This window comes from Rhinatrema bivittatum, chromosome 4, assembly GCF_901001135.1.
Source record: "Rhinatrema bivittatum chromosome 4, aRhiBiv1.1, whole genome shotgun sequence".
NCBI lineage: Eukaryota > Metazoa > Chordata > Amphibia > Gymnophiona > Rhinatrematidae > Rhinatrema > Rhinatrema bivittatum.
Genome location: NC_042618.1, coordinates 427,756,494 through 427,775,077, shown reverse-complemented (window position 1 = coordinate 427,775,077; position 18,584 = coordinate 427,756,494). Strand labels below are relative to the sequence as shown.

At 44.0% G+C, this 18,584-nt stretch overlaps 1 protein-coding gene across 1 annotated transcript in view; it reads right to left on the bottom strand.

Moving 5' to 3' along the window:
- SRGAP3 (SLIT-ROBO Rho GTPase activating protein 3) overlaps nucleotides 1-18,584 on the bottom strand; it is a 233,852-nt gene that overhangs the window by 12,175 nt on the left and 203,093 nt on the right. The window contains exons 18-20 of the mRNA XM_029601439.1: nucleotides 13,977-14,056; nucleotides 7,276-7,456; nucleotides 5,671-5,820 (exon numbers count right to left, since the gene is read on the bottom strand). Of these exons, the coding sequence (XP_029457299.1) occupies nucleotides 5,671-5,820; nucleotides 7,276-7,456; nucleotides 13,977-14,056 (411 nt within the window). The remainder of the gene's footprint in view (nucleotides 1-5,670; nucleotides 5,821-7,275; nucleotides 7,457-13,976; nucleotides 14,057-18,584) is intronic.

The following is an 18,584-nucleotide window of genomic DNA, read 5'->3' as shown; positions in this document are numbered from 1 at the left end:
CAAGTACTCTCATACACGCACAGACATGTGTGCAGGCACTCTCCCTCAGACACACACATACACACACATAAACCCTCTCATGCAGATACACACACCTTCTCATATATACTCACACAAACATCCTTCTCATAAATACACACACACACCTCACCAACCTCTCATACACACATTCCCCCCACCACCCTCACACATACACACACACACCCACCACCTTCTCATACACACACACAAACCACCCTCTCATAAACACACACACACTCATCCCCACCTCCATTCTCATACAGACACTCCCACTCGTCATATCATACTGATACACACCCTCTCATATAGCCACCCACCCACCCTCTCACACACCCCCACCCTTCCATATACACACACACACACATGCACACCCCAATCCTCTCATATGCATATACACACCCTCTCATACACACTCACAAAGTCTGTCTTACACACAGGTACTCGCTCTCACAGGGCAAGTCTCTTTCACACACACATTTGGACCTTTTCACTGGCTGCACAGCAAGGCCTCTTCTGCTGCCGGCTGCGGGGAAAACACTGGCGGCACCTTAGACCCTTTCCTGCCACCAGCTGTGGGGGAAATGCTGGTGGCACCACAGTGACTCTTCTTTGGCCTCTGGACAGTGGCGTACCTAAAGTATTTGGTACCCGGGGTGGATACTTTCTTTGGCACTCCCCTCCAGATTCACTTCTCTATCCCCGTCCCCCCCAAATTCACTTCTCCATCCCTGTCCCACCCCCCCCAAACTCACTCTCCATCCCCTTTCCCTCCCAAATTCACTTCTCCATCTCCCTACCCCCCCCCCCCCAGATTCACTTCTCCACCCCTCCTCCTCCCCGGTGATCTCCGGTTCTCCTCTCCTTCACACAGGCTCCCTCTCTCACACACAAACATGCACCCTCCCTCACTCCCATACACACTCACAGACACACAGACATGCTCTAACACACACAGACATAAAAACACTCTCTCTCTCATGTCCTACCCTGCTCCCCATCAGAAGTACAGCAGCAGCTTCCTCCTTCAATCTCTGCGACAGACGGAGGCATCCAAATGGCAGATGAAATTTAATGTGGATAAGTGCAAGGTGATGCATATAGGGAAAAATAACCCTTGCTGTAGTTACACAATGCTGGGTTCCATATTAGGTGCTACAACCCAAGAAAGATCTAGGCGTCATAGTGGATAACACATTGAAATAGTCAGTTCAGTGTGCTGCGGCAGTCAAAAAAGCAAACAGAATGTTGGGAATTATTAGAAAAGGAGTGGTGAATAAAACGGAAAATGTCATAATGCCTCTGTATCGCTCCATGGTGACCGCACCTTGAATACTGTGTACAATTCTGGTCGCCGCATCTCAAAAAAGATATAATTGCGATGGAGAAGATACAGAGAAGGGCGACCAAAATGATAAGGGGAATGGAACAGCTCCCCTATGAGGAAAGACTAAAGAAGTTAGGACTTTTCAGCTTGGAGAAAAGACGACTGAGGGGGGATATGATAGAGGTGTTTAAAATCATGAGAGATCTAGAACGGGTAGATGTGAATTGGTTATTTACTCTTTCAGATAATAGAAAGACTAGGGGGCACTCCATGAAGTTAGCATGGGGCACATTTAAAACTAATCGGAGAAAGTTCTTTTTTTACTCAACGCACAATTAAACTCTGGAATTTGTTGCCAGAGGATGTGGTTAGTGCAGTTAGTATAGCTGTGTTTAAAAAAGGATTGGATAAGTTCTTGGAGGAGAAGTCTATTACCTGCTATTAAGTTCACTTAGAGAATAGCCACTGCCATTAGCAATGGTAACATGGAATAGACTTAGTTTTTGGGTACTTGCCAGGTTCTTATGGCCTGGATTGGCCACTGTTGGAAACAGGATGCTGGGCTTGATGGACCCTTGGTCTGACCCAGTATGGCATTTTCTTATGTTATGTTCTTATGACCCTTCATTTTTCTTGAAGCTGCACGGGGCTGGTGCGACTCTGCTTCCTGCACTTGCGGTGGGAAGGGGGGGTAGCGCTGTTGCTGCTCCTCATGCAAACGCTAATGCTGCCTCTTTGTGTGACCCACGACACGCGCTGATCTTTTCTGCTTCAGGCCGCAACTGCATGACCTTTCCTTTTTCCCCCACCCACGCCAACCCACCACTTCCTCTTCCGGGCCACGCGGGTGGGAAGAAGAAAAGTTTATGCAGTTGCCGGCTTCAGGCCCATAGCTTCCATCGGCCCTGCTTCCACCCCAAATGCCCAGAGGCCTCCCTCTTCTTCTGCCATGAGCGGGATGGGCTCCGCTCGTGGCCAACCTCCTGGCTGGCACCCCACTCCTGGCCGTCACCCGGGGCGGACCGCACCCCCCCCCCCCCCCTCAGTACGACACTGCCGCTGGATCGTCCTTTAGCTAGTGGGGAATGGGAACCCCGCCAGCATGTCACTGCTCCACGCCACCAGCACTGCAGGTTTTCCTGCCGCCAAAGTTTGCCTGAATGAAGGGTGAGGCGGCTGAAGCAGGAAGGTTTCAGGGGGCAATTTTGCCACCTCAAAATCTTGCCACCTGAAACAACCGCCTCACCCTGCTTCTCCCTGCCTCTTAAGAACATAAGAAACTGCCATACTGGGTTAGACCAAGGGTCCATCAAGCCCAGCATCCTGCTTCCAACAGAGGCCAATCCAGGTTACAAGTACCTGGCAAATACCCAAACACTAAGCAGATCCCATGCTACTGATGCCAGTAATAGCAGAGGCTATTCCCTAAGTCAACTTAATTAATAGCAGATAATGGATTTCTCCTCTAAGAACTTATCCAAACCTTTTTTAAACCCAGCAACACTAACTTCCCTAACCACATCCTCTGGCAATGAATTCCAGAGCTTAACTGTGCGTTGAGCGAAAAATAATTTTCTCCGATTAGTTTTAAATGTGCTACTTGCTAACTTCATGGAGTGCCCCCTAATCCTTCTATTATCCGAAAGAGTAAATAACCAATTCACATTTACCCATTTAGACCTCTCATGATTTTAAAGACCTCTAACATATCCCCCCTCAGCTCTCTCTTCTCCAAGCTGAACAGTCCTACCGTCTTTAGCCTTTCCTCATTATAGAACCGCCCTTGGGTTTATAACTCTCTATTGAAGTGGGTATTGCTGGATGTTAAAGTAATCCAGTTTTTTCTCTCTTTGCTTTGTATTGATATTTTTTGATTGTATATCTTCCCCTTTAATGTGGACTTGTTATGGGTTGGTTGACTGGTGATATGTGTTTACTTTGGGTATTGTTGTATGAACCCATGTTTTCTTTAATAATTCTTGTATTATTTTGAAGAATTTCGATAAGAAAAAAATGAAAAAAAAATAGAAAAAGAAAACACTTGGTCATGTGCCTCTGTCAGACGCACCACTCAGAAAGATGGAACCTCCAAAAGATCATGATTTGTACAACGCAAAACACATCTGGGAACATACATATGCAAAATTGCACCAATTCAGGGGGCTGTGTTGTTATTAAGCAATTTATGCGTCAGCAGAATGATTTTAAACTTAATTCACCAGTCAATAGGAACCAATATAAAGCTTGCAGTGTAAGGGTTATATGATCATGAGAATTGTTGCCTATAAGTACTCTTGCTGCAGAGTTCTGCACAAATTGTAAGCCTCTCAATGTGGTGGTACGAAGGCCAGGAGCAATGAATTACAATATTCAATCTTGGTAAACACAAGTGCCTGCAATACTGAATGAAAATCATAAGCAGAAAGCAGGGACTTTAAGTTACATAACATACAAAGCTTAAAAAAGAAGCCTTTAAAAGAAATCTTAAATGAAGTTTCATCAATAATTCAGAGTCTAAAATCACATCTAAATTACAAATTTGTGGTAATATTGTAACTGTAGAGCCTTCAAACTCAAAGGCAGATGAAGCATCACTGAAGGGGAATTTACTTATGATTTTAGTTTTGTCCAAAATAAGGACCAGCTGATTAAGTGGTAGCAAAGGTCTAACAGAAGATAAGCAGATAGTTAATTGCTTATGCGTGGCACTATGGGATCACTTTGCTATCAATGCGGCACACTGCAGTCTGTTATATCTGTGCTAAGTCTCTAGATTTAACACCATGGGATTATTCTGCAGTCTGGTATATCTGTCCTAATGCTCTGGATTTAGTACCATGAGATTATTGAAGTCTGGTATATCTGTGTAAACGCTCTGGATTTAGCAGCATGGGATTACTCTGCAGACTGCTATATCTGTGCTAATGTTCTAGATTTAGCACCATGGGATTACTTTGCTAGTAATGGAGCACTCTGCAGTCTGGTATATCTGTAATAATGCTCTGGATGCAGCACCATGGGATTATTCTGCAATCTGGTATATCTGTGTTAATGTTCTAGATTTAGCACCACTGAACTGATTTGCTATTAATGGGGCACTCTGCGGTCTGATATATCTGTGCTAACGCTCTAGATTTAGCACCATGAGATTGCTCTGCAGTCTGGTATACCTGTAATAATGCTCTGGGATTTAGTACCATGAGATTACTGAAGTCTGGTATATCTGTGTAAACGCTCTGGATTTAGCAGCATGGGATTACTGTGCTATTAATGGAGCACTCTGCAGTCTGGTATATCTGTGTAAATGCTCTGGATTTAGCACCATGGGATTACTCTGCAATCTGGTATATCTGCACAAATGCTCTGGGATTTAGTATCATGAGATTACTGAAGTCTGGTATATCTGTGTAAACGCTCTGGATTTAGCAGCATGGGATTACTGTGCTATTAATGGAGCACTCTGCAGTCTGGTATATCTGTAATAATGCTCTGGATTTAGCAGCATGGGATTACTCTGCAATCTGGTATATCTGCACAAATGCTCTGGGATTTAGTATCATGAGATTACTGAAGTCTGGTATATCTGTGTAAACGCTCTGGATTTAGCAGCATGGGATTACTGTGCTATTAATGGAGCACTCTGCAGTCTGGTATATCTGTAATAATGCTCTGGATGCAGCACCATGGGATTATTCTGCAATCTGGTATATCTGTGCTAATGTTCTAGATTTAGCACCATGGAACTGATTTGCTATTAATGGGGCACTCTGCAGTCTGATATACCTGTGCTAATTCTCTGGATTTAGCACCATGGCATTGCTTAGCTCTGGATGTGGAGGGCAATTTTCAAAACCACTTATGCATGTAAATAGCAATCTACCCAAGTAAATTCCATGCTTGAAAACTATGCTCCCTCAATCCAGCTAAAAGTAGGTGCGGGGTTGCGCAGTGTGCACTCTCTCAGCTGGGTTATAAGCAGGCATCCCAGAGAGAGGAGAAGGGTTGGGGGAAGACAACAGCACACGTACAAAAATGCATGCACTCTTGTGCCCCTTTCTCAGCCACCTGCACAAACAGCAGCTGCAGCACGTGGGTGCTCTTAGTCCCTCTACTTTATATTAACTTTCAAAGAGGAGCTTTCTTTTTAAGAATGAGCTACACATGTTAGAAGCAATTACTAGGGCTACTCCACTCTGCCCCTAAACGTACAGCCATCTGCCCAAACCTGGGTGCGATATCTTGAGTTCTAACTGTTGCCTTCCTCACTAGCTCATGTTCTGCCACCGTACTGGTTCCAGTTTGAGAGAAGGAGTCAGGGTTCCTACCGGCCCATCACGCCCCCAAAGCTGTAGTCCATGGCATGATCTGTCGGAGACTGCAGGTCGTTCTTGGATGAGGCTTTGTCATCTAGCAGGGGCCCGCTGCTGGCCTCACTGTCCGCCTTCTGACTGAGGCTGTCCGAAAATGCATCATCCCTACACGGAAACAAGACACAAATCAGCCAGGAACAGGACAATTCCTGCCTGCCCTGTCTCACCCACAGAACGTCTCCCACCACGTGGCCACTAACGCCTTACCAAAGCCACAAGGGGGGGGGGAAAAAAAGCTTGCTATTAAAAATTCCACGCTGGAAACAAATTTTGTATAAATAATTTTAAAAAACGCAATGTGCAAAATGTTGGCACAAACAATGCAGACTTTTTGAGAAGTAAGAATTTCATTTCAGGGGAAAAAGGCAAGATTATGAAAATCAGTACATTTTGGTTAGAAGTATAAATTCTGTAGGAAAAACACGCAACGCTTTATGGAAAATAGTAATTTCCACGATATATCTTCAACAACTCATAAAAAAAACTGACCTTCATGAAAGGCAGCGAGCATTAGAAAAAAGCTGAAGCACATGCACGGCTGCAAACTTTGTATAAAACAACTGACGTCCCGAAAATCTTGAAATATCGATGCATGCACAGGAAGAGACAAATGAGACCAACGCTGATGGTGTAGAAGTTATCCGGCTGCAGGTGGCCAAACAACTGGCAACTTAACCGGATATATTCAAAAGATATCCAGTTAAGGAGCAGCAAAAAAAACCAACCTTGGAGCCTTTAGGCTTGATCCCCTAGCCTCACCCCGAAAAGACTTGCAAATAATTAGGGCCATATCAGCTGATCCCCCTCCCATTTTGAAAGAAATAAAACTGGAAGGGCTAGCTTCCTTCCCCCTTTCACGCACAAAACCCCCTCCCCTCTCCACCCATAACCTCCAGCCGATACCCCGAGCGCCCACCCAGATCTCCCACACCCGGGCTGGGAGCAGCGGTCCCTTTCCCTCTGTCACTCCCAGCACTGTTCTAGCGGCAAGGCGGGAAGTGTGGGGTAATAATGTTCACTGTACACTTCCAGCGTATCTGCCAGAGCAGCGCTGGATGCTCAAGGAGCAGGGAAGAGATTTACCACTCCCAGCCACGGTTTGGGAGGTCCAGAGGAGCGGATCCAGGAGGGCTCGGAGGTATTGGTTGGAGGTTGCGGGTGGGCAGGGAGGGGTAAACCGTGAAGCTGCAGTTTTGTGGGGGGTCTGGCCTCAGGGCGCTAGGTCCTCACAGCTTTTCTTTTTTAAAAATTGGGATGGTGGGAGATGGATCAGTTGATTTGGCCCCAATTATTTGTAAGTATTTTCAGGGGTGGAAGGCTGGGGGATGTTTTGGGGGTTTTTTTGCTATATTTTGCAGCCACTTAACCAGGTATCTTTTGAAAATATACAAGTAAGTGGCAAGCTATCCATCCACACAAGGTTATACTCATGCACAGCCGATTAGGTTTCAAAGCTATCCATTTACATGCAGATAATTTTAAGTGAGTATATTCAGCGGGACGTTTATCCGGCTGAATATCTGGGACAACTTATCCAACTAACGTGGTCTGTGTACTCACATGTCCTGTACTACAATGTACTGGTGAGGTATAAGACCGTCCACTCCGTTATGGCGACCTTCCCACCAGTCGTCCGACGCTCGGTGGTACAGCAGGAGGGATGCGCCCTTCTTAAAGGACAGCTCTCGCGGCGACCGGCCAAGGTAATCAAACTTGGCGATGGCTTCAATCTGCTCCACCTCTGGGGAAGGGAGGGCACACAGCGGGGATTGGCGATTAGACTACGCTGCACGCAGTGATCAGACTCTCAAGAGACAGGTCACCCACCTTAGCTGGGGCATAAAGGAGCAAGCACAGCACTGCAAATTATTTCAGGAATGGAAAAGAGGAGGCCAAGCTGGGAGAGCTTCCCTTAGTGAGAGCCCAGCAGGAGGAAGCCCTCAGTCAATGTGGACTCTCGCCAACAGGCCGATGCAATAAGACGCACGCGCGCGCATCACCTCCCTCGTGCGCCCGACGCACTATTCAACTAAGAGTGAAATCGGGGCGGCCTAAGAAAGGGCGCGCTGAGGGAGAATTGTGTGTTTCTAGCATTCAAAGGAGTTTATTGCAACGGGTGCCTAATTCGTGCGCTCGTTAACAAAGCGCGCTTCTCTTTGGTTAATTTGCTGAGGTTCATAGACTTTGCTGATTTTCATTTTTTCATTTATTATATTAGGCGCCCATTGCTATGTGCGTTCATAACAAAAGTATGCTTTTTTTAAAATCAAATCAATGTATATATATTTTTCTCCACTGGAAGCAGTAAATTCAAGACTCAGGATGATACTAAAGACAAGGACACTTATCACAATTCAGAGGACCATATTTTCTATATTTCTCTCACGAGTCCTTTACCGTGAGTTAACTTTACTCATAGAAACATAGAAATGATGGCAGAAAAGGACCTACGGTCCATCCAGTCTGCCCAGGAAGTTTTTATGGTAGTTTCTATTGAGCCATACAAGTCTCCCATTCTTATCAGTTTCCCAGGCCGTCAAAGTCAGGGCCCTTGTTGGTTGCTGTTAGAGTCCAAATTCCCTGTTCCTTTCTGCCGTAGAAGCAGAGAGTAATGTTGGAGTTGAGAGAACTGTTGGAGTTGCATCAAGAGTTTCAGGCTTATTGGTTAAGGGTAGTAACAGCCGTATCAGCAAGTTACCCCTATGTTCATTTTTCCCAGCCCGCAAAATTCAGTGTCCTAGTTATTTCCTGTCTATATTTAATTCCCTTTTCCGCCTTTCTCCCTACCATCGAAGCAGAGAGCAATGATGAAGTTGTGGCTTATTGGTTAAGGGGATTAACGGCCACATCAGCAAGTTACCCCGATGCACTCATTTCTTCATTTCCATCCTCTAGCCTTTAGGGATCCACAGTGCTTATCCAATCCCCTTTGAAATCTTTCACCATTTTTCAAAGGGGCGTGGGATAAACACTGTGGATTCACCTCCGGAGCTGGGGCTAAATTCCCTTTGTTTAAAAATGTGCATTGGGCACCCAACCTTTGGGTGTGCTTTCCTGCATCAGGCAGAAATAGCTAATGTCTTCCTCTACATGGAATTTAAGTGCGATGGGCACTGTCCGGTGTGCGTTTGTTAGGGCGCGTGTTTTGGATGCACCAAGCTCCGTGCTGCATCGGATGTTATTATTGCATTCCTGAACCATGAGCCCAACGGCAAGTAAACTTGTGAGCTAGGCTGGGTTCACCTTATTGCATCGGCCTGGCAGTGTAGGGTAAAGAGTCACATCCTAAGCACAGAACTGCAAACTCCACGGGGGCTTTTTACCTGCAGTCACTGCAGCAGTTTTAAAAGGAAAAGCGTGCGCATCATTTCACTTTAAAAATCACTCCACGGAAAAGCAACCCCCAGTGATTTACAGCTGCTTCCTCTGCGGATACCTTTTCTGACCTAACCCCACCATGGGGACACCTTCACTGCAAGGCGGGTAAGGGAAGGCGTCTTCTGGAACTAGACATGGCCTTCTACCCACGTACAGGGTGGGCAGTTTCCAAATAGCCCATGTCCACCCCTTTGAAAATTGCCCTAGATATGCACAATGTACACAGGGGCTTGCAATAGGGTTTTACCAGCAAGAGCATCCACTCACCAGTAAAAGTGCCCCCTGACCGTGGCAGAACTCAGAGCTGCTGTGAGGAGGTGGATGGTCCTTACTGTGGGGGGGAGTCTGGGGGCAAGGAGGCGGATGCCTCTTAGGTGTGGGTGGGGAGTGTTGTTAATAAAAGGATTCAGTCAAATTAACTGGGAATGAAAATGATGGCCATCAGGCCCCTCTGTCCGCCCTCCTCCTCCTCCTCCGATTCTTTCACTGGCGAGGGACCCCTCACCTCCAAAGTGGTATTTCTGTCATGGGTCAGATACATGAGAATGAAAAGAGCGGGAGAGGCCCACTGGCCATTGTTTCAGTTCCAGTTATTTTGGATGACACTGTTTTGTTTCTTAAATGGGATTTTTCTTAAAAAAAAACAAAACCACCCCAAGTGGTTAACTCCTGCTGTGTAGGAGCTGTCCTAGTTACTGAAGCTTAGAGGGATGTCATGAACAGCAAGTGAAGCTGCTTTGCATGTCATGAAGATCTGCAGGACCTCAACATTAGGAAGGCGCTGATAGTGAATGTACCGTAAGTGCAGGGAATGATGGAGAGTGTTTCTAATTGCTGTGTGTGCATGCAGTACAGGCCGAGTACAGTTTCCTGCTAACTCACTCACCAATGATTGCTTTCATAATTCCCGTTGATGTGGAGGTACCAGCTGTTCCCTCCCTTTCACCACACCTGACTACAAATCCATTTCCTCAGAGAGACACTCCAGATGTCTCCAGCCAACCCTCCACATCTTCTCTGAGCTACCACCCTACTACTGCTCCCAGCCATCCAGCTCACCTCTGGTAACTGTCTAACATGTGCTGGGTCATTCTGGGGTCCATTCAGTGAGCTGGACAGGTACAAGGACTGCAGATACATTTTTACCCAGGCACCTTGGAGATGATTTTCAAAGAGGACCTGCCTGGATAGTTTCTCTTGAAAATTAGCCAAATGATACGGGGATAAAAAAAAAAAGTACCTGTGTATCCTGCACCAACTACTTGTGCAGACTAAGTACTTGCTGAAAAATCTCCCCCAACCCAAATATGCCTTCTCTAACGCACGTTTTTTCCAATGGCGAAGTATAGCTGCATTGTGAAATGATATAGCTATAATTAGCCACTGTGCCCAAGGCAATATTTTAACCCTGGAATCTAAGAGGTCGATATTCAAGGGCTTTATCACTCTGTGTGGGTAACTTTTGGTTACCCAGATAAAACAAGGCTTTTGCATGCTTTCTAGTTTATTTTTCTGTCCTGTGACACATTTCCCCAGAGAGCTCATTTCCTCTGTGCTGGCCTGCAAATGGTATTTGACTTCTACACTGTAGTTCAAGCAGAGGCTTTGAATACTGCCTTGATTCAGCAGGAAGCTTTATCAGCATACACATCCCAGCAGCCCTGAGGACATGTAAGACTGAAATATCCTGCAGTGCCACTGGCCAAAAATCCATTACCAGTCAGATGGCCATTGGTGAGAGAAGTAATTATTAGTACTGTGTGCACTGATTGGCTCTGGAGACAGAGAACTAGCACTGAAGGTTCTAAAACTCTCCAATCTTGGCTAGGAGTACAGAGGGAGCAGATCTCTGTGCTGAGGCCCTGGTTAGCTTCTGTGGACAGCCTTTTTCCTGTCCTCCCCAGGCACTATTAAGTAAGGTAAAATAGTTTAGTTACCTTTTGCTGTCTTACCTGTCCCTGTTTGCATATTACATCTTTTATCCACTCATTGTCAGGACTGGCATGCCTAGGTATGCATACCATGCATTTGCACGGGATGGCACACCCCGGGGGCAACCAGCTGGCGGTAGCAGCAGAGGTCATGGGGCTGCCAGTGGAGCCTAACCCATTGTGGCTGAAGAAGGAGAGAGGCCACTGGCAGCCGAAGGACAAAGGCCGTGTGGCTGAAAATGAAAGGCCCAGTGTTCCCTTGAGTGCATGTGCACACTTGTACACAACTTTACTGCGGCACACAGAGCTTTCGCCTCCCCCCACCACCACACACACACACAAGCAGGAAGGCTGGTGGGCCATGGTGGAGCTCATCCCACTACGGCCCGAAGACAACAGGAGGCTGCGTGTGTGAGCTTGTATGTGTGTTTAAGTGAGAGGCTGTGTGTGTCTGTGAGAGTCTGTGTGTGTGAGTGTGTGTGTTTCTGTGTGAGAGCCTATGTGTGTCTGTATGAGAACCTGTGTGTGTGTTTATCTGTGTGAGAGCCTGTGTGTTTATGTTTGTGTGCCTGTGAAAGCCTATGTGTCACTTATAGGCTCTCACAGGCATTCACACACACGATGTATCTGTGAGGGAGAGGGAGCCTGTGTATGAGAGAGGGAATGTGTGAGAGAATGAATGTGCTATTGTGAGAGAGAAGATAAAATTTGTGCGTCCCTACCTCCCCCAATCCACGATGATCTTAAGGTGACTGAAAATCAAAGGATCCCAGGTATGGAGAGCAGGAGATTTTTTAATCCTTATTAGTTTTAATAATTGGGTGTAACTTAATGTTTCAACTTTTTTGAAATATTTAATCTTTTTGGGTGAAATAGAATATTTTTTAAATTATTGGAATTTTTATTCATGAGATGTTTTGAAATATTTTATTGGTGTTTGGGAAATGTTCGATATTCTATACATTAACTGGTTTGAAATATTTTTTTATGAATATGAATTTACCAATGTAATTGATGTTTTATATTTCTTGATTTTATTATTTAATGTTTTATGAAAAATGGTATTGTCTGTTTTTCCATTGTTGCTCTGCATATAAAGGCTGGCTTGTTGTGGGTTCCTATTCAGTTCTTCTCAGCACATTTCTGTTGATACTTTCTGATCTCTTTATTCTGTATTTGGTCAAGGTCTCTGTGTTCTGCATATGTGACTGAGGTGAGTATTTTGCTGGCATGTAATTTTTGTGTAGGGATCTATACCAGTCTGGTTTCCTAATAAGAGTTTTATTGGTGTTCTTTGGCCTAGTGTAAAATGTGCAGTGTTGCCTTTTCATAGATAAGGTTGTTAGGGTTGTTTTCGTATGGGAGGTTTACTATACTGTAATGGTAATTCTGTTTATTCATGGATTTTTTGAGGGTCAAGCCCATATCCAGTACGCATTACAAAAATTCTAATTCCATATGAGTTCCAAGTGTCTTTTTTCAGTTTTCTGGTTGGCACCACAGCAGTGCTTGAAATATAATATGCATGTTGTAAGTGATATTTTTGCCTCAGAAGACTGTATTTTTGAATGTTTTGTCATGTAAAATTTGTTATAAATGCATAATTTAATTGTATGTGTCTGTAAAGGGAGTAGGAGTGTGTGTTAGCAGGGGAGTGGATGGGTGGTGTGTTTGCAAGGCTGTAAGGTTTGCCTAGGGTACCTAATACCCTTCCATATCCATAGGTTTGGGGGGGGGGGGGGGGGGGTTGACAGTTTTTTTAAAAACTGGAGCTGGGCTTTATTTGATGGGCCCAGGATAGAGACTGAATGAATCGAGGGGAGCGCAGAGGGGGGCAGCACAGATATTACTCGCATAAGGCAAGAAAAATACAGGCACTGTCCCTGTTCACTGTTCCCACTTTTTGTTAATAAACTTATTAGTTTGTTAGCTCTGCCTTGTGATATGTCTAATTGAACATTGGTATATAAAAACAAACAAATAAATAAAAATAAACTAATTAACATTCCCAGTAATATGTGTATTTGTTATTTATAGGTATTGTTCTAGGAGATCTGTAACCCTTGGGTTGTGTGGTGTCTCAGTGTCCCTAGAAACCACCAGGCAATAGCTTGAAAGTAGGGAACTTGCCCAGAGGCAAGAGGAACCCAGTTGGTGGGTAGCAGGTTGCCAGGAAGGGAGCACGTGCACAGGTGCAAGTGGGCCTGGGCAGTGTTTGAAAGGACCCCCTGTTTGGCCACAGGGTTACCCTGAGTGGGTGCTAGGGGTGGCGCTGAGGCATTATGTGACACCGAAATTTCAAAGTTTCCCCTCTGATCCCAGTCTAAATTTTGTGTGGGTAACTCAGCCACAAAATTTAGCCAGGTAAAAAAAAAGGAGGTGCTAGGAGAAGGTTAAACTTTAGCCAGTGAGCACCGATCTTCAGTGCCTCACAGCTAAGGTTACCCAGGTAAGTCTTTTTGGAAAAATACTCATCCTGGGCATGTTCCGTTGAATATCAGATAGAGTTACCCATGTAACTTTAGCTGGGCATGTTCTGCTGAATATCAGATAGAGTTACCCATATAACTTTAACTGGGCATGTTCTGCTGAATATCAGATAGAGTTACCCGAGTAACTTTAGCTGGGCATCTTCCGCTGAATATCATGTAGAGCTACCCATGAAACTTTAGCTGAGTATGTTCTGCTGAATATCCAGGTAAAGTTATCTAGGTAACTTTCCTGCTCACCGGCCTGCTGAATATTGATATCTGTCTTTAGGTGCCTTGATCCTTTGAAAACAGATCTACATATGCTTGTGTTGGCTTGTCTGGGATCACTTGGACTACACCGCCAGGAGAGTATAACAGTAATAATAATAATAATAGACTTTGTTTTTTGTAATATGTCAATGCAAAAGTTAATCAAACTTTTATAGAGAAGCAAATGCATCTTCTGTGTGTGCTGACTCACCATCATCGCTGGTGTGCAATTCTGTGCCATTGTCATGATCTGCTTCATCAATGGTGCCTGGTTCACTGTGGGGGCTATCACTGCAGGCAAAGGAGAATTTGAGAGTCAGTGTCACAAGCTCTGGAGCCCAGCATCAAACTGAACTCCTTTGTCAAGGTGACTCAACCACAACCTCCACGAGTTTCCCCACATTTTGTTGGAGTCTCCTTGCACTAATAAAAGTTACTTTGTGAAAAAAGGATAACTTTGCCTGCAAGGGTTCAGGGTCTGTCCTCCCTGCATCAGGTACTGGCCATGATCCGATGAAGTCATGAGCAGGAAGTCAAGGTCTAAGCCTAATAGTGATTTTAAGATTTCTTTTTCTGTTATATGTAAAGAATTTTCTCCACAAAACTGAGTCATAGAGCAGATGCAATCGTAAATGCTAAGTATCTTATTCTCACAAAGCACATTTATGATTTTAGGTACCGAACATAAGAACATAAGAATTTACGAAACTGAGTTCTGACTTAAGGTCTATCAAGCCCAGTATCCTGTTTCCAACAATGGACAATCCAGGTCACAAGTACCTGGCAAGATCCCAAACAGTAAATAGATTCCTTGCTACTATCATGCAGTGATAAGTAGTGGCTATTCCTTAAGTCTACTTGGTTATTAACAGTTTATTGACTTCTCATCCAGGAACTTGTCTTAAGCTTTTTTAAACCCAGCGATGCTAACTGCCTTAACCACATCCACTGGCAATGAATTCCAGAACTTAATTGTGTGTTAAATGAAAAAGAATTGTCTCCAGTTTGTTTTGAATATGCTACTTACTAACTTCATTGAGTATCCCCCTAGTCTTTTTATTTTTTGAAAAAGTAAATAACCAATTCACATTTACCCATTCTTTTCCATTCATGATTTTATACTCTTCTATCATATCCCCCCTCAGCCATCTCTTCTTCAAGCTAAACAGCCCTAGCCTTTCCTCTTAGGGGAGCCGGTCCATCCCCTTTATCATTTTGGTTGCATTTCTCTGTACCTTTTCAAATGCAACTATATCTTTTTTGAGATGTGGTGCCCAGGAACTACACACAGTACTCTTCTACTACTACTACTACTACTACTACTCTTAACACCATGAAGCAATACAGAGGTATTATGTCATTCACTGTTTATGCTCCCTTCCTTTCCTTATAATTCCTAACATTCTGTTTACTTTGTTGACCATCACTACATACTGAACCAAGGATTTCAAAATATTGTCCACTATGGCACCAGATCCTTTTCTTGGGCGGTAATTCCTAATATGGAACCTAACATTGTGTAACTACATGTGAGTAACTTTTCCCCATGTGCATCACTTTGCACTTGTCCACATTAAATTTCATCTGCCATATAAATGCCCAGTCTTCCAGTTTCACAAGGTCCTCCTGAAGTTTATTTACAGTCTGCTTGTAATTTAACAACTCAGAATAATTTTGTGTTGTTGCAAAATGTGAGCACCTCGCTCATCATTCTCCTTTCCAGATAATTTATAAATATATTAAAAAGCACTGGCCCCAGTACAGATCCTTGAGGCCTTCCACTGTTCACTTGTCTCCACTGAGAAAACTGACCATTTAGTCCTACTCTCTGTTTCCTATCTTTTAACCAGTTTGCAATCCACCACAGGACATTGCCTTCTATCCTGTGACTTTTTAATTTTCTCAAGTCTCTAATAGGGGACTTTGTCAAAGGCCTTCTGAAAATCCAAATATACTACATCCACCAGCTCACCATTATCCACGTTTATTAACCCTTTAAAAAACATGTAACAGATTGGTGAGGTAAGATTTCCCTTGTGTAAATCCATGCTGGTTATGTCTTTCTATATGTTCTGGATTTTGTTCTTTAGAATAGTTCCCATGATTTTTCCCAGCACTGAAGTCAGACTCATTGGATCGACTCGGAGCCATTTTGGGTTTACATTGGTCAACCTCCAAACTTCAGGTATGACAAACGATCCCAACAATAGGTTAGAAATTACCAGTAACAGATCTGCAATTTCATTTTTGAGTTCTTTCAGAACTCTGGGGAATATACCATCTGGTCGGGGCAATTTATTGTTTCTTTTGTTTGTCAATCTACATTTTTACATCTTCCAGCTTCACTGAGATTTGTATCAGTTCTTCTAAATTATTGCCATTGAATACAGCTTCCAGCACAGGTAACTCTCCAACATCTTCTTCAGTAAACACCGAAGCAAAGAAGTTATTTAGCCTTTCCTCGATGGCTTTATCTTCCTTAAGTGTCCCTTTAATCCCTCAATCATCTAACTTTCCAACCAACTCCCTCGCAGGCTTCCTGCTTCGGATATATTCTAAAAAGTTTTGAATTTTTGCCTCTAAAGCCATCTTTTAAAATTCTCTTTTAGCCTGCCTTATCAATGTTTTACATCTAATTTGCCAATGCTTGTGCTTTTTCCTATTTTCCTCAGATGGATTCTTTTTTTTAACTTTTGAAAGAAGTTCTTTTGGCTAAAGCAGCCTCTTTTATCTCACCTTTTAACCATGCTGGCAGTCATCTAGCCTTCCTTCCACTTTTTTTATTGCATGGAATACATCTGGACTGGGCTTCCATGATGGTATTTTTATGTTTAAATCTATTTATTGAATTTCATAGAACAAATAAATACACAGTGCATGGTAGCTGTAACTCTGAGCTCTCCATGCATATACAGTAAGTACAAAGAATAAAAAATAACAGGAACAACCCCAACATATTATATCCCTCCTCCCCGTCCTGCCGAGTTACAATTATAGATAGCCGACCAGCTAATATTATAGCAAAGGATAGTCGGTAATTGTTCAAGACGATGCTTCAAGCTCTGAGTGGTAAAAAAGTTATATAAGGCATCCAAATATCTATTTCCTTTGCTTTAGCAGAGCTCATCTTCCCAATTAAGAGCTCCAAATGAAGAAATTATTTACCTGTTAATTTTGTTTTCCTTAGTGTAGACAGATGGACTCAGGACCAATAGGGTTATGCTCCCCTGCCAGCACTTGGAGATGGAGTCAGATTTCAAAGCTGATGTCACCCTACATATACCCCTGCAGTGACCTCAGCCCTCCAGTATTCTCTAAAAAAGCCACTATGGACATACTATCAAAAAAACTTGATTAAAAATGGATAACCATAACTGTACTCAGACATAAACACTGAACCCAGTAAGATTACAGATGCCCTGATCTAGGGACTGGATGAAGGCTTACCCATAGTCTCTTGGAATCGATATCCACTCCACTGGCAAATCCTTGGCACCGTACTTGGGCAGCCGTGGGCGGGATGCTAAGTCCATCTGTCTACACTAAGGAAAATGAAATTATCAGGTGAGTAATTTCTCCACTTTCTAGCGTGTAGCTAGATGGACTCAGGACCAATCGGGGTGGAAGGCTGCCCACAGTCCGGTTAACACTGCCCTTGCAAAGGCTGCGTCTTCTCTGGCCTGTATGTCCAGGCGATACAACATGGAGAAGGTGTGCAAGGAGGACCACATTGCCGCTCGGCAGATATCGACGAGCGACAGCAGTCTAGCTTCCGCCCATGAGCCCTAGTGGAATGAACTTTAACCTGAGAAGGTAATGGCTTTCCAGCCTCCACATAGGCTCCCGTGACCACCTCCTTAATCCAGCAAGCTATGGTAGTCTGCAAAGCTGGTTCATCCTGCTTCCTTCCACTGTGAAGGTCCAAGAAAACAAAGAGGTAGGTGATCTGTAATAGCCGTCAGGAAAACACAAAAATAGATGCCTTGATCTTTTTCAATATTTATTAAAACAGAGACGTGTTCATAAAATGCTCGACTCAGGCCGAGTTTCGCAGCTCAACAGCCGCTGCCTCAGGGGCTTGAACACTTCAAAGTCATAAGTGAAACTCAGTAATGTAGTTTCATCCAGTGTACAATCATTGTGTGTCAGCAATGCATAAAACAACTTTCAAATCAGCGTACAGCATGCCGTCTCTGCTTATGTGATGCTGTACGCTGATTTGAAAGTTGTTTTATGCATTGCTGACACACAATGATTGTACACTGGATGAAACTACATTACTGAGTTTCACTTATGACTTTGAAGTGTTCAAGCCCCTGAGGCAGCGGCTGTTGAGCTGCGAAACTCGGCCCGAGTCGAGCATTTTATGAACACGTCTCTGTTTTAATAAATATTGAAAAAGATCAAGGCATCTATTTTTGTGTTTTCCTTCCACTGTGAAGGACAAACAGGCGATCCATCTTTCGGACCAGTTCTGAAACTTCCAGCACCAAAAGTCAACTGACATTCAATAACGGAGGAGGCGGTATTCTTCCGCATCCTTGTGCTTATCTAGAGATGGCAAAGAAATGGACTGATTCAAATAAAACTCAGACTACCTTGGGCAAGAAGGATAGAAAGGTACAAAGCTGTAATGCTCCTGGAGTCATCCTGAGAAATGGTTCCCGACACGACAATGCCTGCAATTCAGAGATGCAACATGCCAAACATATAGCCACCAGGAACACTGTTTTCAAGGTTAATAAATGCAAGGAAGGACTGCGCAGTAGCCGAAAGGAGGGCCCTACCATATATTTCTGTACTAGATTAAGATTCCACA